Source organism: Pleurodeles waltl, chromosome 8 (genome assembly GCF_031143425.1).
Source record: "Pleurodeles waltl isolate 20211129_DDA chromosome 8, aPleWal1.hap1.20221129, whole genome shotgun sequence".
Taxonomy (NCBI): Eukaryota; Metazoa; Chordata; class Amphibia; order Caudata; family Salamandridae; genus Pleurodeles; species Pleurodeles waltl.
Genome location: NC_090447.1, coordinates 1,543,626,899 through 1,543,645,462, shown reverse-complemented (window position 1 = coordinate 1,543,645,462; position 18,564 = coordinate 1,543,626,899). Strand labels below are relative to the sequence as shown.

The following is an 18,564-nucleotide window of genomic DNA, read 5'->3' as shown; positions in this document are numbered from 1 at the left end:
TTAGTGCCAGGGTACCCACACGCTAAGTAACTTAGCACCCAACCTTCACCAGGTGAAGGTTAGACATATAGGTGACTTATAAGTTACTTAAGTGCAGTGGTAAATGGCTGTGAAATAACGTGGACGTTATTTCACTCAGGCTGCAGTGGCAGGCCTGTGTAAGAATTGTCAGAGCTCCCTATGGGTGGCAAAAGAAATGCTGCAGCCCATAGGGATCTCCTGGAACCCCAATACCCTGGGTTCCTTAGTACCATATACTAGGGAATTATAAGGGTGTTCCAGTATGCCAATGTGAATTGGTGAAATTGGTCACTGGCCTGTTAGTGACAATTTGGAAAGAAAATGAGAGAGCATAACCACTGAGGTTCTGGATAGCAGAGCCTCAGTGAGACAGTTAGGCATCACACAGGGAACACATACAGGGCACACTTATGCTCTTCCCTCCTCCATCCCCCTTTACTCATCCCAAGCGTTTGGGTTGAGTAAATGAAGGATATACTCCCAATTAACACTTCTGGATTTTTTTCCTCCCAGTCAATCTAACTAACAAACTCTCATATCGGCAGCTCAAATTTACTCATAATAATACTAAAACTGTACTCATATTTCCCAATACTAATCCATCACTAATTGTTGTTGGGTTCCGGAGTAGCGTGCTACTCGCCGAAAAGCGCTTTGACGCCTCGTCAGGGGTAGTAAGCCCTGTATAAATACTATTGCAATTACAATTACATACAAATATTTTTAAACCTTCATTCCTCAAAAACTACAGGACTGTTTTACACCAAATCACAAACAGCAGAATAGGCTTCCTGACAAATTTGCTGTAATTCCGTTTCACAGTTTTTGCTGTAAAGAAGTCTATGGAAAATGCATGGGGATTTTTTCCTCTTTTTTCCTCGGGTGTAGGGAGCACCCGCTTGACGGATAACCCCAAAATTGTTTCATGCACAAACTAGTCACAAAGTACCACCTGTTTGGAATGTTTCATGGAGTCATCAAACGGTGCCACAGAACAGCTGACCTAACTATAACTACCCAGTGGTGATCACCACTGGGTAATATATTTTTATGTAAAGAAACAAAGGTTTAAGTGACATTATAGTTAGTAATTATATTTTGAAAAAAGTATAAAAACATTATTTTAAAAATTATTTTAAAAAAAATTGTTTTGTTTTTTAAACTCCAGAAAATAACTGAAAAAACACAGTGAAAATGCAGTCATGGTTACAAATCGAAAACTAACAACCACTGAAATTTGACAGTTTTGTAACTATGATTTGCACCCCCGTCATGCACCGCTTATAACCTCACATAGTGCACTCGTAACTTGATATATGACGATGGCCTTTCAAATGACATCACTGATTATTTCACTGATGACATCATCCAGTGATTGTGAGAGCGTGCTGTAGGGCTGCCGCCCTGTGCCCACTCCTCTGTGTGGTTCTCTCCCTCTGGTGCATCTCGAGTGTCGTCTTGCTCTCGACTGCTTCTCCGTGTAGCTTTTTCATTCGTGAGCTGCTGCCCACAACTCATTCCTCCATTGCTCTCCCACAACTGTGACACTTTTTCTTTATTTCGCGCTTTTGCTCCAAAATTCTTGTTTTACTTACCGATCCAAGTGGCGTCAGCTATCTTGGCATGGTTAATAAAAAAATAAAAAACAAAGGAACCAGTGCTCACGTCATTCCACTGGCATGTATCACCAGCTACAATTCTTAGTCTGTGGTTGTGGGAAACTGGCACCTTGTTGCAGTAGCCTCCTCCCCCACCCCACACCCCCTCCCCCCACACACACACCCCCACACACACACACACACGTTTTGCCTGGTTTCTGAATGCAGCTTGGACTGGAGTGCACTGGGATCCTGCTAACCAGGTTTCCAGTGCCAGTGTTATTTCCCTAAAACATTGTAAAAGTAATTGGATACACCTTCAGCTACCCCTTTAAGTCCCTAGTGAAAGATACTTAGGTACCCAGGGCATGGGGTACTATGGATAAGCCCTTGAGGGCAGCAGCACTGATTGGGCCACCTTCTAGGGCTAAACATCCAGATGCACCCAGCACTGCCAGTGCAGACTGAGTGCCCTGGTGCAATCCTAAAATTCAAACTCAACATGGCACACTGCCTGTGTGCCCTGTCCACCCTGCCCTGCATATTCTATGGGTAAGACACCCCTCTAGCAGGCCTTCCAGCCCTAAGGCAGGGTGCATCATACTATATGGGAGGCCATAATTGCATGAGTAATATGCCCCCACTGTGTCCTTGCAAGACCTGGGACATAGTGAGTGAACTGAGCAGCCATTTTAATATATGTGCTGGACACTGGTCAACACGAGTTTCCCAGCTACATAATGGCCTCTCTGAACCCTGGGTTGTTTGGTATCAAACAACTCAGAATGATAAATCCAAACTGGTACCAGTACTGGATTTATTATAAAATGTACCCAGGGGTGACCTCAGAGATTTCCCCCTGCAAAAGCTAACTATCCTGGCATGGTTGCTGACTGGTTCCATCCAGCCTGCCGCTTCCAGACAGCCAATATACAAACCTTGGGAGAGAGCCCTGGCTCTCTGGTTTGTAAACCAATGCCCTTCCTGGGTGGAGGAGCTAACTCCCCCTCAGGGATGTGCCCTCTCCTGGCGGTGAGCTTCAAAGGCTACCACCCTTGAAACTCAAGCCCCCAGGCCTGCTGCTAGCAGCAGATGACCTCCCCCTTTGCGAACCCCCACTCTTGGAGGGCGCAAAGGCGGGAAACCACACAAAGGGTAGGAGTAGGGGTCTCACTGAGCATGCACCATGGTGTTGCCTGCAAAGTGGACCCTCAAATTCAGTTTCCTCCATCTTGAAATGGAGGAAAATAGCCAGTTAGGTCTAGGGCAGTGACCCTTCCCACAGGAAGTGGTCGCTATAGTGGGTGTAGCCACCCAAAGGTAGGTGTCCCATTGGTTCCCCCTAAAACACCCACTACATTCAGTATTTAGCGAGCTCCCCTAGACCTAGAAATCAGATTCATCAGGAAGAAAAGAAGACAGCGCCAAAGAACCCGACAGGACAAGAACAGAAGACCTGCTGCACCAGAATAGGCTCCAAGACCCCTGCTTGCTGCACCAGAGTCCCGACAATCGCCGCTGCGGAGGTACTGACCACTGGAGCAACTCAAAAGAACCAGAGGACCTTCAGGCTTTGCAAATAGCCCAAGATCTCCCTCCTGAGTGGAGACACCACTCAAGAAACCAAAGAACCTGCAAAGAACCAGCAAACCGGTGAGGGTCACTTCACCGACTGGATGATATCTCCGCAAACAAAACTCACAGCCAGACCAGACGACACACCAACGACAGCCCGGACCAGACCTCCAAGTGTGCCAACTTTGGTGACACTGCACCCTCCTGTGGCCGAGTTGTGCCAATACCCCAGGTACTGGTCAGTGCTCATCGAACAATAGCAGAACGACCCCCCCTTAGAGCTGCAACTGGACCAGGAGGAAGCTCAAGTCGAGGGACTTTAGGAACAACCTGGACCTCCCACCAGAGTGCCCTAGTCACCCTGCAAGACCCATGGAAGAAGACTTACCTCCAGCTCCAAAGGGCTCCAGTGCACACAGCTTCAAGTCCTTCAATTTGCTCTGCGTCCAGCCGCCCAAAGCCTTGCACTGCAAAACCAGCTGTGCCCCACAGGTCCCCAACCCCTTGCAACCTCGACAGCACAAGGGGACCCCAAGGCACCCCCTTTAAATCTGCAAACCACCGCCTCTTCTAGGTTGTCCCTCCAAGTGGCCCTGTGCCTTTGCCAAGAGACTTTCCAACTCTGCACCTGCCAGAACCTGGAGCATCCCGAGACTCTCCAGCTGGCACGGTGTGCCCACCAACCTCACCGACCATCCTGCAAAAGAAGAGACTGGTAACACCATCCTGTGATTTTATATGTATTTGTACAGGTTCCCTTCCATTGATTCCTATGGTGCTTAATAATGCGCAGAAAGACTAACTTTATTAAAACTTTGAAAAATAATATCTAAAAAAGTACTTAACCTTTCTGGACCATCTAGGTCTTAAAAGATATATATAAGTCTGAAGTATTTTTATAAACTCTGGTCTTGAGTTATTCATTGAGTGTGTGTGGTGCACGATTGGATTTGTGAGTACAGCAAATACCTAGCACATCTCCTGGATTAGCCTAACTGCTCGACCAGCGACCTTACAAACTGGAGCATTAAGTGATCTAAATGTTACCTCTGGAGACCAACGTGTGGTTGGCTGGATCCCTGCACAGTGCGCCTAGTTTTGCACACTGCATAGAGGACCAGCCTCCTACAGTGGTCTGCGGTGTGCAGCACCTGGTCAGGGGTTCCGCAACTGCTTAGACATTTAAATAACATGAACAGAGGAATAAAGTGTGTATAAACAAAGAAGCAAAATATGATATTGAACATTTTAAAATGTTCCATAAGTGTGAAAGACTTTCAAATTGGAACCTAAAAATGAATTTGGTATTCTCAGATTGATTTGCTGGAGCAGTGCAATTGCATCAAACAGAATATAGTATGGACGATGGGTGTCCTCCTTTGAATTTAGAAAAGCTCCAACTTTCCTACTAAAATTAAAATTTTGATTTTTACATTTGTGAATTAAATAAAATATTTCATCATTTGTGTATTTGTTTGATGAATGCTTGTTTCTGTAGTTTTGTGCACTATTTTGAGGTTCAGCTCTCCTAGATAAGTCTTGGCTGCTCATCCACAGCTACCTCTCGAGAGCCCTGGCTTCCTAGACACTGCCTACATTCACTAATAGGGTTTGCCTGGACCTGGTATAAGGTGCCAACACCATGCCACACACCAGGCCAGCTTCCTACACCCTAGAACTGCAATGTGCAGCCAAGACTTCCTTACTGACCTGGGCCCCGCGGGGGTGGGGCAGCAGGGCTCCTTTACTGGCCTGGACCCTGCAGTGGGCACGGTGGTGGTGGTTAGCAGCCAAGTCTTCCTTACTGGCCTGGATCCAGCAGTGGTGGTGGACAGCCAAGGCTCCCTTACTGGCCTGAACCCTGCAGTGGTCACGGTGGTGGTGGTGATGGGCCGCCAGGGCTCCCTTACTGGCCTGGACCCTTGAGTGTTCGCGGTGGGCGGCCAAGGCTCCCTTACTATACTGGACCCTGTGGTGGTGGTGGCACTGGTGGAGCAGTCCAGACTTCCATACTGCCCTGGTCTCTGCAGTGGTATTAGTGGTGGGGCAGTCAAGGCTTCCTTATGGAGTGGGGGTGAGGAGGGGGCCACGTGATAACAGTTAAAGTTCGGTTTGAGGCCAGTGATGCTGCTTTTTCACACAGAGACACCTTTAATACATGCCCAGTTAAATGCTAAAAAGTGGTGACTAGGTGCCCTGTCCTGTATGGCTCCTACGATGTGATGTCAAGTAGTGTAACCAGGGGACCCCTTAACCTACAGCTCTGTGGAGGGAACCCACCGGTTTGGTCCACAGATGGGTCACTGCGCAGTCAGGGAGTCGTGTGTACAGCGAGAAGATGTCACCTTGGGCCTCACAGGTGGCACTGGCTGAACCATGGTTCTTCTGGTGCCCATGGTGATGCCTGTGGGACCCCACAAGATGTGCTGCAGCAGGGCCTTGGGCCTCTAGCATTTCATGGAACTGGCCAGCGTCGCAGGACTCTTCCTTCCGTGTCACAATATTTCTTCTAGAGGGTCCATTGGTCACTATGAAGGTTGTGGAGGAGTGGGGATCTTGAACTTCAGTGGGGTGTGGGTAAATGATCATGTTTACTAGATCTGTCACAAGAGATCAGAAGAGGTGTAAGTGTGTGTTGGGGTCCTCTTTTTCTGTTTATTTATATAGTATTCATGTTATTGGCAAAAGGTGAATAATATATTAATATTTGACTCTGCTCTCTCCATATTGTCCCCTCCTCAGTACCCATAGCTCTCTCTACTATCCCTGTCCCACCAAGCCTGCTCTCATGGCCTCTTGTGTTTCTCTGCAGTGGTGTTGGACGGAACTGGGGCTGGGCCTCGGCGGGCAGCAGCATCCTGGCAGAGTTTGGTACCCTGCACATGGAGTTTGTGCACCTCAGCTACCTAAGCGGAGACCCTGTGTACTACAACAAGGTATGGCCAGTGGAGGGGGTAGGGATGTGTGTGTGTGGGTGTTTGTGCGCATGTGTGTGCATGCACCTCAGCTGTCTGAGCGGAGACCCTGTGTACTACAACAAGGTGAGGCAGCACAGACACATGTGGGTGAGTGTGGGAGTGTGTGTGCGATTGTGTGACTGTTCAGACACACAAGGTGTATTTGTGTGCGCGTGGGTGCAGCCACACCAGGGCTATGTGTGTGTGTGCGCACCTCAGCTGCCTGAGCATATATCATGTGTACTACAAGGTGAGAGAGTGCAGACACACCTGTGGTGGGTGGGTGTGTGTGGTTGTGTGACTGTCCAGCCACACCAGGTGTATGTGTGTGTGGCCACACCAGGGCTATGTGTGTACCTCAGCTACCTGAGTGGAGATCCTGTGTACTACAAGAAGAGAAGGCCAGTGGAGGGTACGGTATAGGTGTGTGTGTGTGTGTCCGTGCACCTCCGCTATTTGAGCAGAAACCTTGTGTACTACAAGGTGAGGCAGCATGGGCAAACTAGATGTGGGTGAGTGAGTGAGTGTGTGTGGGTGGGTGTAGTAATGTGACTGTCCAGCCACACCACGTGTATGTGTGTGCAGCTACACTAGAGGTGTGTGTGTAGCCCATGCTGTGCGGACTGGTTCGGTCCTCGTAGCGTGGGTAAACACTGTCCGTTCCAGACAAACAGTATCCTTGTGAGGACTGGTGCGTTAGGAGGACCAGTCCCTGTAGTGTGTTTAGGTAGTTTCGAGCGAGTGCATCAAAAAACTAAAGGTGTAGTTATATTGGCCTCGGTCCGCTTTATAACCCTCCTTACTATCAAAGCGCACATGGAGTTAGAATAGTAAAAACAAACGGTCAATGGCCGGTCCTCATAATTATAGGTATGTCATGTTGTGTGTGTGCGTGCACCTCAGCTCTCAGCGTGAAGATCCTGTGTACCACAAGAAGTTAGGGCCAGCGTGGTCACACCGGGGTGGAGGGTAATGGGGCATGTGTGTGTGGGGCCACACGCTTCTCCATGTCCACCCCTGCCCCTCCCCAAGTGGTATCTCGTGATACTTTCCCTGTCCCTCTTCAACATGTGCTGCCTGGTGCCTTGGAGGAGTGACTGAGGTGTACTTCTCGTGGATTGGGCTGGAGAGTCATGTGTCAGGGAGGAGAGGTGGGAGAACAGATTTCTCCATTAGTCAGTGAGACCTGGAGAAACACCCACTACCAAGAAAAGAAACCTCCATGGAGAAGGGGGTCCTCTCTGGATTACAAACCAAAGGGACACCTGGGGTGTTATCTCATCCCTTACCCCATCAGTTCCGTGTCTGATGCAAACTGCCTTCTAAACAACTTCAGCAGTGTTTTTGTAAAGCAGTGTGAACGTGTACATCCCTATTATAAAGTACAAGTGCAAGCCAAAGCCTTCATCGCCCTGGTACTCTAAAGACCTTGCTGACAATAAGCTATCCATTTGCAGACAGGAAAGAAAATGGAAGAAAAAACAGAGCTCCCGAGGGCCTCTCAATACTGTAGACAGCTCATCACATCAGCCAAAGCTCAGCACTTAGCAACACCGTCAGTGAAACCACCAACAGAAGCAGAACGCTCCTCAAGACAGTCAAGCATTGCTCCAACCCCCTGCTGCACACACCTATTCCTCATGGCACAGAAATGTGCAATGCCATTAGCCCCTACTACATTGACAATACCAAAAGTGTGTCATCTCATGCACTCCTCTTCGCATGCAGTCTTCCAATCATAATCCTCCAAAGCCCGCGCTCTCCCAGATTTGGGTGAGATACTCAAGTCCCTCAAAGCCACTTCTTATGAAGATGAGGTGTTACCATCATCCTTCATCAGAGCTCTCCGGGCACGCTCTCATACCTCTACTTACCACTGACAATTCCTCTCTCGCTCAAGGGATCTTCCCAGAATCTCTTGATACATGTCAAATCCTCCCTCATCTAAAGAAACCTACACAAGACCACGATGAGCTCGCCAACGACCGGCCCATCGCACTCTTGTCATTCCCAAGGAAGACCATTACAGAAGCAGTCTGTGTTCAACTCCACGGTCACATCAATGATAACCGTCTCCTGCACCACTGCCAGTCTGGCTTCAGGTCACGCTGCAGCATTGGGACCACCACCTTGTACCTCGTAAACTACGCTTTCCTGACCATAGATGAAGATGATCCCTGTCTCCTGGTATTCCTAGGCCTCTTAGGTGCCTAGGCACACATGACCATCCCACCTTCATACATACCCTTGAGCAACAAATGGGATTCACCAGCAGTGTCCTTCACTGGTTCTCCTCCTACTTTTCCAGCCGACACCAGCGTGTTCACATGGGCACCTCCAGGTCACACAAGATCTCATGTGGAGATCCCCAGAGTTCCATACTGTCTTCTCTCACCTTCATTCTTGAAATGGAGCTGCTTGGCGCTCTACTCGCAGATAACAGAATCAGCGCTCACCAGTATGACGATAATACATAAGCAGCTCGAAGGTCTCCTCTTATCCAGTTGCCCAATGCCTCAGACACTGCTTGCACATCATCCAGACCTGGGTGTCCAGCGCCTTCTTGAGACCCAACCAAGACTAAAATCCTTCGATTTTCAAAGACCATCAAGCAATCTATAGTTCAAGCCCTGTGCAGTGACCTGAAGTTTGACGGCTTCGAATCTTAAGTCACTGAATGCCAGTTCACCTGGACTCACCCTCAACACCAACCCTCCCTCTAGTAATACATTGCCAAAAAACAAAGATGGCCTGATAGCATCTCTTAAAGAAAGACAGACAGTTTCTTCCAGAAAGCAACTTCAAAACTGCTGTAGGGTCGTGTGTCTCTTGACTTCTGCTTGTGATTGACAGGTGAGTGTCTGTGTGTAGACTGCTGTCTGGCATACAGTAGGGTCATGTGTCTCCTGACCTCTGCTTGTGATTGACAGGTGAGTGGGTGTGCACAGTTTGATGTCTGACGTGCAGCAGGGTTGTGTGTTTCTTGCCCTCTGCTTGTGATTGACTGGTGATTGTGTGTGCAGTCTGGTGTCTGACATTCAATAGGGTTGTGTATCTCTTGACATCTGCTTGTGATTGGCAGGTGTGTGACTGTGTGCAGTCTGATGTCTGACGTGCAGTAGGGTTGTGTGTCTCTTGACCTCTGTTTGTGATTGACAGTCTTGGCTCTTTTCACTTCCAGGTCATGCACATCCGGAAGCTTCTCCAGAAGATGGACCGCCCCAATGGCCTGTACCCCAACTACCTGAACCCGCGGACAGGGCGCTGGGGGCAGCGTAAGTGTGGCACTGCCCGCTCTCCTTGATTGAGAAGTGTGAGGATGGGAGAGGTGTGAGAGTGGGGGAAGTGTGAGGGTGGAAGAGGTGTGGAGGTGGGAGAGGTGTGGCGGTGTGAGAGGTATGAAGGTGGGAGAGTTGTTAGGGTGAGAGAGGTGTGAAGCTGTGGAAGTGCGAGGTGTGTAAGGGTTGGAGAGATATGAGGGTGGGTGTGGAGGTGCAAGAGGTGTGAAGGTGAGAGAGGTGTGGAGGTGAGAGGTGAGAAGTGTGAGGGTGGGAGAGGTGTGAAGCTGTGGAGGTACAAATGGTGTGAGTGTGGGAGAGATGTGAGGGTGGGAGTGGTGTAGAGGTGCGCTAGATGTGAGGGTGAGAGAGGTGTTAGTGTGAGTGGTGAGAGTATGGAAGAGGTGTGACGATGGGATAGGTGTGAAGCTGTGGAGGTGCGACTGGTCTGAGGGTTATGGAGAGTTGTGAGGGTGGTAAGGATGTGGAGTGCAGGAGGTGTGAGGGTGGGAGAGATGTGAGGGTGGGAGCAGAGAGAGGTGTGTGGGTGGGAGAGGTGTGAGGGTTGGAGAGGTGGGGTGGGATTGGTGTGGAGGTGCGCGAGGTGTGAGGGTGAGAGAGGTGTTAGTGTGGGAGTGGTGAGAGTGTGGAAGAGGTGTGAGGGTGGGATAGGTGTGAAGCTGTGGAGGTGCGACTGGTGTGAGGGTTATGGAGAGTTGTGAGGGTGGGAATGATGTGACGGGGAGGTGTGAGGGTGGGAGCGGGGAGAGGTGTGTGGGTAGGAGAGGTGTGAGGGTAGGAGAGATGGGGGAGTGGTGTGGAGGTGCGAGAGGTGTGCAGGTGAGAGATGTGAGGGTGAGAGAGGTGTGGAGGTGAGAAGTGAGAGGTGTGAGGGTGGGAGAGGTGTGAAGTTGTGGAGGTACGAGTGGTGTGAGGGTGGGAGTGGTGTAGAGGTGTGAGGGTGAGAGAGATGTGATGGTGGGAGCCGGGAGAGGTGTGTGGGTTGGAGAGATGGGGTGGGAGTGGTGTGGAAGTACGTGAGGTGTGAGGGTGAGAGAGGTGTTAGTGTGGGAGTGGTTAGATTGTGGAAGAGGTGTGAGGGGGGATAGGTGTGAAGCTGTGGAGGGGTGTGAGAAAGTAGCCTCTTTCTTGCCTTGTTACCCCCACTTTTGGCCTGTTTGTGAGTGTATGTCAGGGTCTTTTCACTGTCTCACTGGGATCCTGCTAGCCAGGGCCCAGTGCTCATAGTGAAAACCCTATGTTTTCAGTATGTTTGTTATGTGTCACTGGGACCCTGCTAGTCAGAACCCCAGTGCTCATAAGTTTGTGGCCTATATGTATGTGTTCCCTGTGTGGTGCCTAACTGTCTCACTGAGGCTCTGCTAACCAGAACCTCAGTGGTTATGCTCTCTCATTTATTTCAAATTGTCACTAACAGGCTAGTGACCAATTTTACCAATTTACATTGGCTTACTGGAACACCCTTATAATTCCCTAGTATATGGTACTGAGGTACCCAGGGTATTGGGGTTCCAGGAGATCCCTATGGGCTGCAGCATTTCTTTTGCCACCCATAGGGAGCTCTGACAATACTTACACAGGCCTGCCACTGCAGCCTGAGTGAAATAACGTCCACGTTATTTCACAGCCATTTTACACTGCACTTAAGTAACTTATAAGTCACCTATATGTCTAACCTTTACCTGGTAAAGGTTAGGTGCAAAGTTACTTAGTGTGAGGGCACCCTGGCACTAGCCAAGGTGCCCCCACATTGTTCAGAGCCAATTCCCTGAACTTTGTGAGTGCGGGACACCATTACACGCGTGCACTACATAAAGGTCACTACCTATATGTAGCTTCACAATGGTAACTCCGAATATGGCCATGTAACATGTCTATGATCATGGAATTGCCCCCTCTATGCCATCCTGGCATAGTTGGCACAATCCCATGATCCCAGTGGTCTGTAGCACAGACCCTGGTACTGCCAAACTGCCCTTCCTGGGGTTTCACTGCAGCTGCTGCTGCTGCCAACCCCTCAGACAGGCATCTGCCCTCCTGGGGTCCAGCCAGGCCTGGCCCAGGATGGCAGAACAAAGAACTTCCTCTGAGAGAGGGTGTGACACCCTCTCCCTTTGGAAAATGGTGTCAAGGCAGGGGAGGAGTAGCCTCCCCCAGCCTCTGGAAATGCTTTGTTGGGCACAGATGTGCCCAATTCTGCATAAGCCAGTCTACACCGGTTCAGGGGACCCCTTAGCCCTGCTCTGGCGCGAAACTGGACAAAGGAAAGGGGAGTGACCACTCCCCTGACCTGCACCTCCCCTGGGAGGTGTCCAGAGCTCCTCCAGTGTGCTCCAGACCTCTGCCATCTTGGAAACAGAGGTGCTGCTGGCACACTGGACTGCTCTGAGTGGCCAGTGCCACCAGGTGACGTCAGAGACTCCTTGTGATAGGCTCCTTCAGGTGTTGCTAGCCTATCCTCTCTCCTAGGTAGCCAAACCCTCTTTTCTGGCTATTTAGGGTCTCGGTCTCTGGGGAAACTTCAGATAACGAATGCAAGAGCTCAGCCGAGTTCCTCTGCATCTCTCTCTTCACCTTCTGATAAGGAATCGACTGCTGACCGCGCTGGAAGCCTGCAAAACTGCAACATAGTAACAAAGACGACTACTGCAACTCTGTAACGCTGATCCTGCCGCCTTCTCGACTGTTTTCCTGCTTGTGCATGCTGTGGGGGTAGTCTGCCTCCTCTCTGCACCAGAAGCTCCGAAGAAATCTCCCGTGGGTCGACGGAATCTTCCCCCTGCAACCGCAGGCACCAAAAAGCTGCATTACCGGTCCCTTGGGTCTCCTCTCAGCACGACGAGCGAGGTCCCTCGAATCCAGCGACTCTGTCCAAGTGACCCCCACAGTCCAGTGACTCTTCAGTCCAAGTTTGGTGGAGGTAAGTCCTTGCCTCACCTCGCTGGGCTGCATTGCTGGGAACCGCGACTTTTGCAGCTACTCCGGCCCCTGTGCACTTCCGGCGGAAATCCTTTGTGCACAGCCAAGCCTGGGTCCACGGCACTCTAACCTGCATTGCACGACTTTCTAAGTTGGTCTCCGGCGACGTGGGACTCCTTTGTGCAACTTCGGCGAGCACCGTTTCACGCATCCTCGTAGTGCCTGTTTCTGGCACTTCTCCGGGTGCTACCTGCTTCAGAGAGGGCTCCTTGTCTTGCTCGACGTCCCCTCTCTCTCCTGGTCCAATTTGCGACCTCCTGGTCCCTCCAGGGCCACAGCAGCGTCCAAAAACGCTAACCGCACGATTTGCAGCTAGCAAGGCTTGTTGGCGTTCTTTCGGCGGGAAAACACTTCTGCACGACTCTCCACGGCGAGAGGGATCCGTCCACCAAAGGGGAAGTCTCTAGCCCTTTTCGTTCCTGCAGAAACCTCAGCTTCTTCTGTCCAGTAGAAGCTTCTTTGCACCCGCAGCTGGCATTTCCTGGGCATCTGCCCATCTCCGACTTGCTTGTGACTTTTGGACTTGGTCCCCTTGTTCCACAGGTACCCTAGATTGGAAATCCACAGTTGTTGCATTGTTGGTTTGTGTCTTTCCTGCATTATTCCTCTAACACGACTTCTTTGTCCTTGGGGAACTTTAGTGCACTTTGCACTCACTTTTCAGGGTCTTGGGGAGGGTTATTTTTCTAACTCTCACTATTTTCTAATAGTCCCAGCGACCCTCTACAAGGTCACATAGGTTTGGGGTCCATTCGTGGTTCGCATTCCACTTTTGGAGTATATGGTTTGTGTTGCCCCTATCCCTATGTTTACCCATTGCATCCTATTGTAACTATACATTGTTTGCTCTGTTTTCTAAGACTATACTGCATATTTTTGCTATTGTGTATGTATATCTTGTGTATATTTCCTATCCTCTCACTGAGGGTACACTCTAAGATACTTTGGCATATTGTCATAAAAATAAAGTACCTTTATTTTTAGTATAACTGTGTATTGTGTTTTCTTATGATATTGTGCATATGACACTAAGTGGTACTGTAGTAGCTTCACACGTCTCCTAGTTCAGCCTAAGCTGCTCTGCTAAGCTACCATTATCTATCAGCCTAAGCTGCTAGACACCGTATACACTAATAAGGGATAACTGGGCCTGGGGCAAGGTGCAAGTACCCCTTGGTACTCACTACAAGCCAGTCCAGCCTCCTACAAGGGGTGAGGGTTATGGAGAGTTGTGAGGGTGGGAATGATGTGGCGTGCGGGAGGTGTGAGGGTGGGAGCGGGGAGAGGTGTGTGGGTGGGAGAGGTGTGAGGGTTGGAGAAATGGGGTGGGGGTGGTGTGGAGGTGCGAGAGGTGTGCGGGTGAGAGAGATGTGAGTGTGGGAGAGGTGTGAGGGTAGGGATTTGTCTTGGTTTTTCGGGCAGCATCTCGAGATTGCTCCCACTCCCAAGTAACTTGAAGCCAAGGGCATCATGGGTGAGAGATGTGGCTGCCAATCTTCTCACCAAACAAGGGTTCAGTGGGAGAGGCACCTGGCACACTTCTCTGTCCGCCTGACCATTTAAAGCGTCTTTTTGAGGGTGTTGTGAAACTCCCCACTGTGCTCCCTGCCTGAGGCCATGGGGCCACTATCGCCTGATGTTTGGAGACAGATTCTTTGAGTTCCCTCCGCAAAGCTGAACCCTTTATCTATCTCAACCAGTGTGGGGATGCCAAGAGTAGAGATGGGTTTGGTGAAAGCTTGGATGACCACCTCAGATGCTGTGCTGGAAAGAGACATCACTTCAGGGAAGCTTGATCATTCACCAGTGGCCACCATCAGGCATTGACCACTGGCCCTGGTCCCACAGAAGTCTCCTGCAGCCTCTCTCCATGCACTGGTGGGAAGCTGTGATGTTTGTAGTTCCTCAGGTGTGCTTCGTCTACTTATATTTTTACACAAATTCATCACAGAATGGTTCCCAGACCATCTGTCGCAGGAGGCTCTTATTGGTCAGCGCCTTGATGACCTTCATGTTAATGCACCTCAGTGGCCTTCATGGTCAGTGTGCCTTGATGACCTTTGTGTTCACTGCTCCTCAGCCTTTGTTCTCACTGCGCCTCGATGACCTTCGTGGTCACTGCGCCTCAATGACCTTCATGGTCACTGTGCCTCGATGACCTTCGTGGTGACTGTGCCTCGATGACCTTCGTGTGCTCAATCAACAAGTTGATCTTTCAGGGAGTGAGGAGTGACCATGCGCATCCCGTAGGGTCTCAGCGTGTAGCTCTGTCTCGCTCCTGATCGCCGTGGTGCCGATTCCTCCGTTGATACCAATGCACACCGAGTTTCCTGGATCATTGGCAACAGCACATCAAATCCAGGCCTTCGAAGAGGCTATGTTGCATGTCTTTGGCACTCTTCTTGTTCCCTCTGGCATGCCTTTGGGCCCCAAGGATCTGCCTGGGCCTCCAGTCCGGGTACCACCGGCAGATCCGTCCTCGGAGCTGTCTCTGCCGCTCATACCCACCTCAGTCCTCCTTATCATCCCCTTACTCCACAGACTGACCCTCATGGTCAACCCCACCTACCTTCACATCCTACCGTGCTCCTGCCGCTGCTCTGTCCACAAGCCCTTCACTCGTGGCTCCTTCTAGATGACGTTTCTCCACCAGGCTTTATTTAGGATATATAGGTGCCAGCAGGACAGAATGGGAGCCTGGATGGATGAAGACGGTCCAGGCGCAGTGTTCCTTCCAGGAGATCTGATAAGAACAGGCAATGTTTCTGCAGATGCATCTGTGAAGGAGCGGGTATGCCCAGGGCAGGTATCTGCTCTGTGCAGCCCAGACCTTCAGGTGGGCAGAACCTCTCTCTGAGGGGCTGCCAGAGGTCACCTTCCATGCCTCTGAGCCATTACTTCTTGTACTGAGCATCTCTGAGAGGCTGGCAGAGGTCACCTTCCGTGCCTCTGAGGCATTACTTCTTGTTCTGAGCATCTCTGAGAGGCTGGCAGAGGTCACCTTCCACGCCTCTGAGGCATTACTTCTTGTGCTGAGCATCTCTGAGAGGCTGGCAGAGGTCACCTTCCGTGCCTCTGAGGCATTACTTCTTGTGCTGAGCATCTCTGAGAGGCTGGCAGAGGTCACCTTCCGTGCCTCTGAGCCATTGCTTCTTGTACTGAGCATCTCTGAGAGGCTGGCAGAGGTCACCTTCTGTGCCTCTGAGCCATTACTGCTTGTTCTGAGCATCTCTGAGAGGCTGGCAGAGGTCACCTTCCACGCCTCTGAGGCATTACTTCTTGTTCTGAGCATCTCTGAGAGGATGGCAGAGGTCACCTTCCACGCCTCTGAGCCATTACTTCTTGTTCTGAGCATCTCTGAGGGGCTGGCAGAGGTCACCTTCCATGCCTCTGAGCCATTACTACTTGTTCTGAGCATCTCTGAGAGGCTGGCAGAGGTCACCTTCCGTGCCTCTGAGGCATTACTTCTTGTTCTGAGCATCTCTGAGGGGCTGGCACAGGTCACCTTCCTCTGAGGCATTACTTCTTGTCCTGAGCATCTCTGAGAGGCTGGCAGAGGTCACCTTCCACGCCTCTGAGCCATTACTTCTTGTTCTGAGCATCTCTGAGGGTCAGGCACTGGTCACCTTCCGTGCCTCTGAGGCATTACTTCTTGTTCTGAGCATCCCTGAGGGGCTGGCAGAGGTCAGCTGCCATGACGCTGAGCCATTACATCTTGTTCTGAGCATCTCTGAGGGGCTGGCACAGGTCATCATTACTTCTTGTTCTGAGCATCTCTGAGAGGCTGGCAGAGGTCACCTTCTGCGCTCTGAGGCATTACTTCTTGTTCTGAGCATCTCTGAGGGGCTGGCAGAGGTCACCTTCCACGCTCTGAGGCATTACTTCTTGTTCTGAGCATCCCTGAGGGGCTGGCAGAGGTCACCTTCCGCGCCTCAGAGCCATTACTTCTTGTTCTGAGCATCCCTGAGGGGCTGGCAGAGGTCACCTTCCGCGCCTCAGAGCCATTACTTCTTGTTCTGAGCATCCCTGAGGGGCTGGCAGAGGTCACCTTCCGCGCCTCAGAGCCATTACTTCTTGTTCTGAGCATCCCTGAGGGGCTGGCAGAGGTCACCTTCCGCGCCTCAGAGCCATTACTTCTTGTTCTGAGCATCCCTGAGGGGTGGCAGAGGTCACCTTCCGTGCCTCAGAGCCATTACTTCTTGTTCTGAGCATCCCTGAGGGGCTGGCAGAGGTCACCTTCCGCGCCTCAGAGCCCTTACTTCTTGTTCTGAGCATCCCTGAGGGGCTGGCACAGGTCACCTTCCTCTGAGGCATTACTTCTTGTCCTGAGCATCCCTGAGGGGCTGGCAGAGGTCACCTTCCGCGCCTCAGAGCCATTACTTCTTGTCCTGAGCATCTCTGAGGGGCTGGCAGAGGTCACCTTCCACGCCTCTGAGCCATTACTTCTTGTTCTGAGCATCCCTGAGGGGCTGGCAGAGGTCATCATTACTTCTTGTTCTGAGCATCTCTGAGGGTCAGGCACTGGTCACCTTCCACGCCTCTGAGCCATTACTTCTTGTTCTGAGCATCCCTGAGGGGCTGGCAGAGGTCATCATTACTTCTTGTCCTGAGCATCTCTGAGGGGCTGGCAGAGGTCACCATCCGTGAAATTACCTCTTGTCCTGGGGTGACTTCCCTCCTGCCTCTCTCGTGCATGGATGTAAATGGTTCTGGTGAATGGAGTTCGGTGTCGTGCAGGAGGAGGCAAGGGATCGGGGTATTGTATCCTCTTGACGGAGGGAGAAGTGTGTGTTGTATGGACTCAGTAATGTAAGGAAGGGAATTGCCAACAAGTAACTGAAGTATTATTTACAAGTTCCCAGTGAATTCCAAGCGCTGTTTGCTTCTCAGTCCTCCGACGTTTAAGAAAATCTCACTTAAAAACAAGAACTGTTGAGAGACATAGCAGAGCATCCCTCGTGCCAACTGCTGAGGGCCCACGAGGCTGAGCAGATGGTGGTATTGGAGACTGGCTAATTAATATTTAAAAACTTCATCAGCAAAGAGGCTCTTCGGACAGACCGTCTGCTTCGAGTGGTGGTGGTGGCACAGGGCCCAGGGTGGTGGGCACCGTCTGCTGCAGTCCTGATGCTGCTGGTGGCACAGGGCCCAGGGTGGTGGGCACCGTCTGCTCCAGTCCTGGTGCTGCTGGTGGCCCAGGGCCCAGGGTGGTGGGCACCGTCTGCTCCAGTCCTGGTGCTGCTGGTGGCCCAGGGCCCAGGGTGGTGGGCACCGTCTGCTCCAGTCCTGGTGCTGCTGGTGGCCCAAGGCCCAGGGTGGTGGGCACCGTCTGCTCCAGTCCTGGTGCTGCTGGTGGCACAGGGCCCAGGGTGGTGGGCACCGTCTGCTGCAGTCCTGGTGCTGCTGGTGGCACAGGACCCAGGGTGGTGGGCACCGTCTGCTCCAGTCCTGGTGCTGCTGGTGGCACAGGGCCCAGGGTGGTGGGCACCGTCTGCTCCAGTCCTGGTGCTGCTGGTGGCAGAGGGTGGAGGGGGCTCAGAGGCCTCCTACAACACCTCACACTCTCTTCTAGCCCACGGGGCGGGGGTGCACCCTCACTCCCACCCCATCCAGGCACCTCACCTGCCATGTGAATCCATGCCACTTTGCGCAGCACAAACTGCGCCTGTCTGCAGCACTGTATGATCAACAAACGCATGTGTTGCTGCACCACTTTATGCACAACAAACTATGCCTCGCTGTGCCACTATATGCACAACAAACCCATGCCTCGCTGTACCACTTTATGCACAGCAAACTATGCCACGCTGTGCCACTGTATGCACAACAAACTATGCCACGTTGTGCCACTTTATGCACAGCAAACTATGCCACTCTGTGCCACTTTATGCACAACAAACTATGCCACGCTGTGCCACTTTATGCACAACAAACTATGCCTCGCTGCGCCACTATATGCACAACAAACTATGCCTCGCTGCGCCACTATATGCACAACAAACTATGCCTCGCTGTGCCACTTTATGCACAACAAACTATGCCTCGCTGTGCCACTATATGCACTACAAACTATGCCTCGCTGTGCCACTATATGCACTACAAACTGCCTCGCTCTGCCACTTTATGCACAACAAA

General features: G+C 51.3%; 1 protein-coding gene across 2 annotated transcripts in view; it reads left to right on the top strand.

Moving 5' to 3' along the window:
• MAN1A2 (mannosidase alpha class 1A member 2) overlaps positions 1-18,564 on the top strand; it is a 315,131-nt gene that overhangs the window by 235,440 nt on the left and 61,127 nt on the right. For both annotated transcript variants that reach the window (XM_069203015.1, XM_069203014.1), the window contains exons 8-9: positions 6,007-6,130; positions 9,333-9,426. In XM_069203015.1, coding sequence (XP_069059116.1) covers positions 6,007-6,130; positions 9,333-9,426 — 218 coding nt within the window. The remainder of the gene's footprint in view (positions 1-6,006; positions 6,131-9,332; positions 9,427-18,564) is intronic.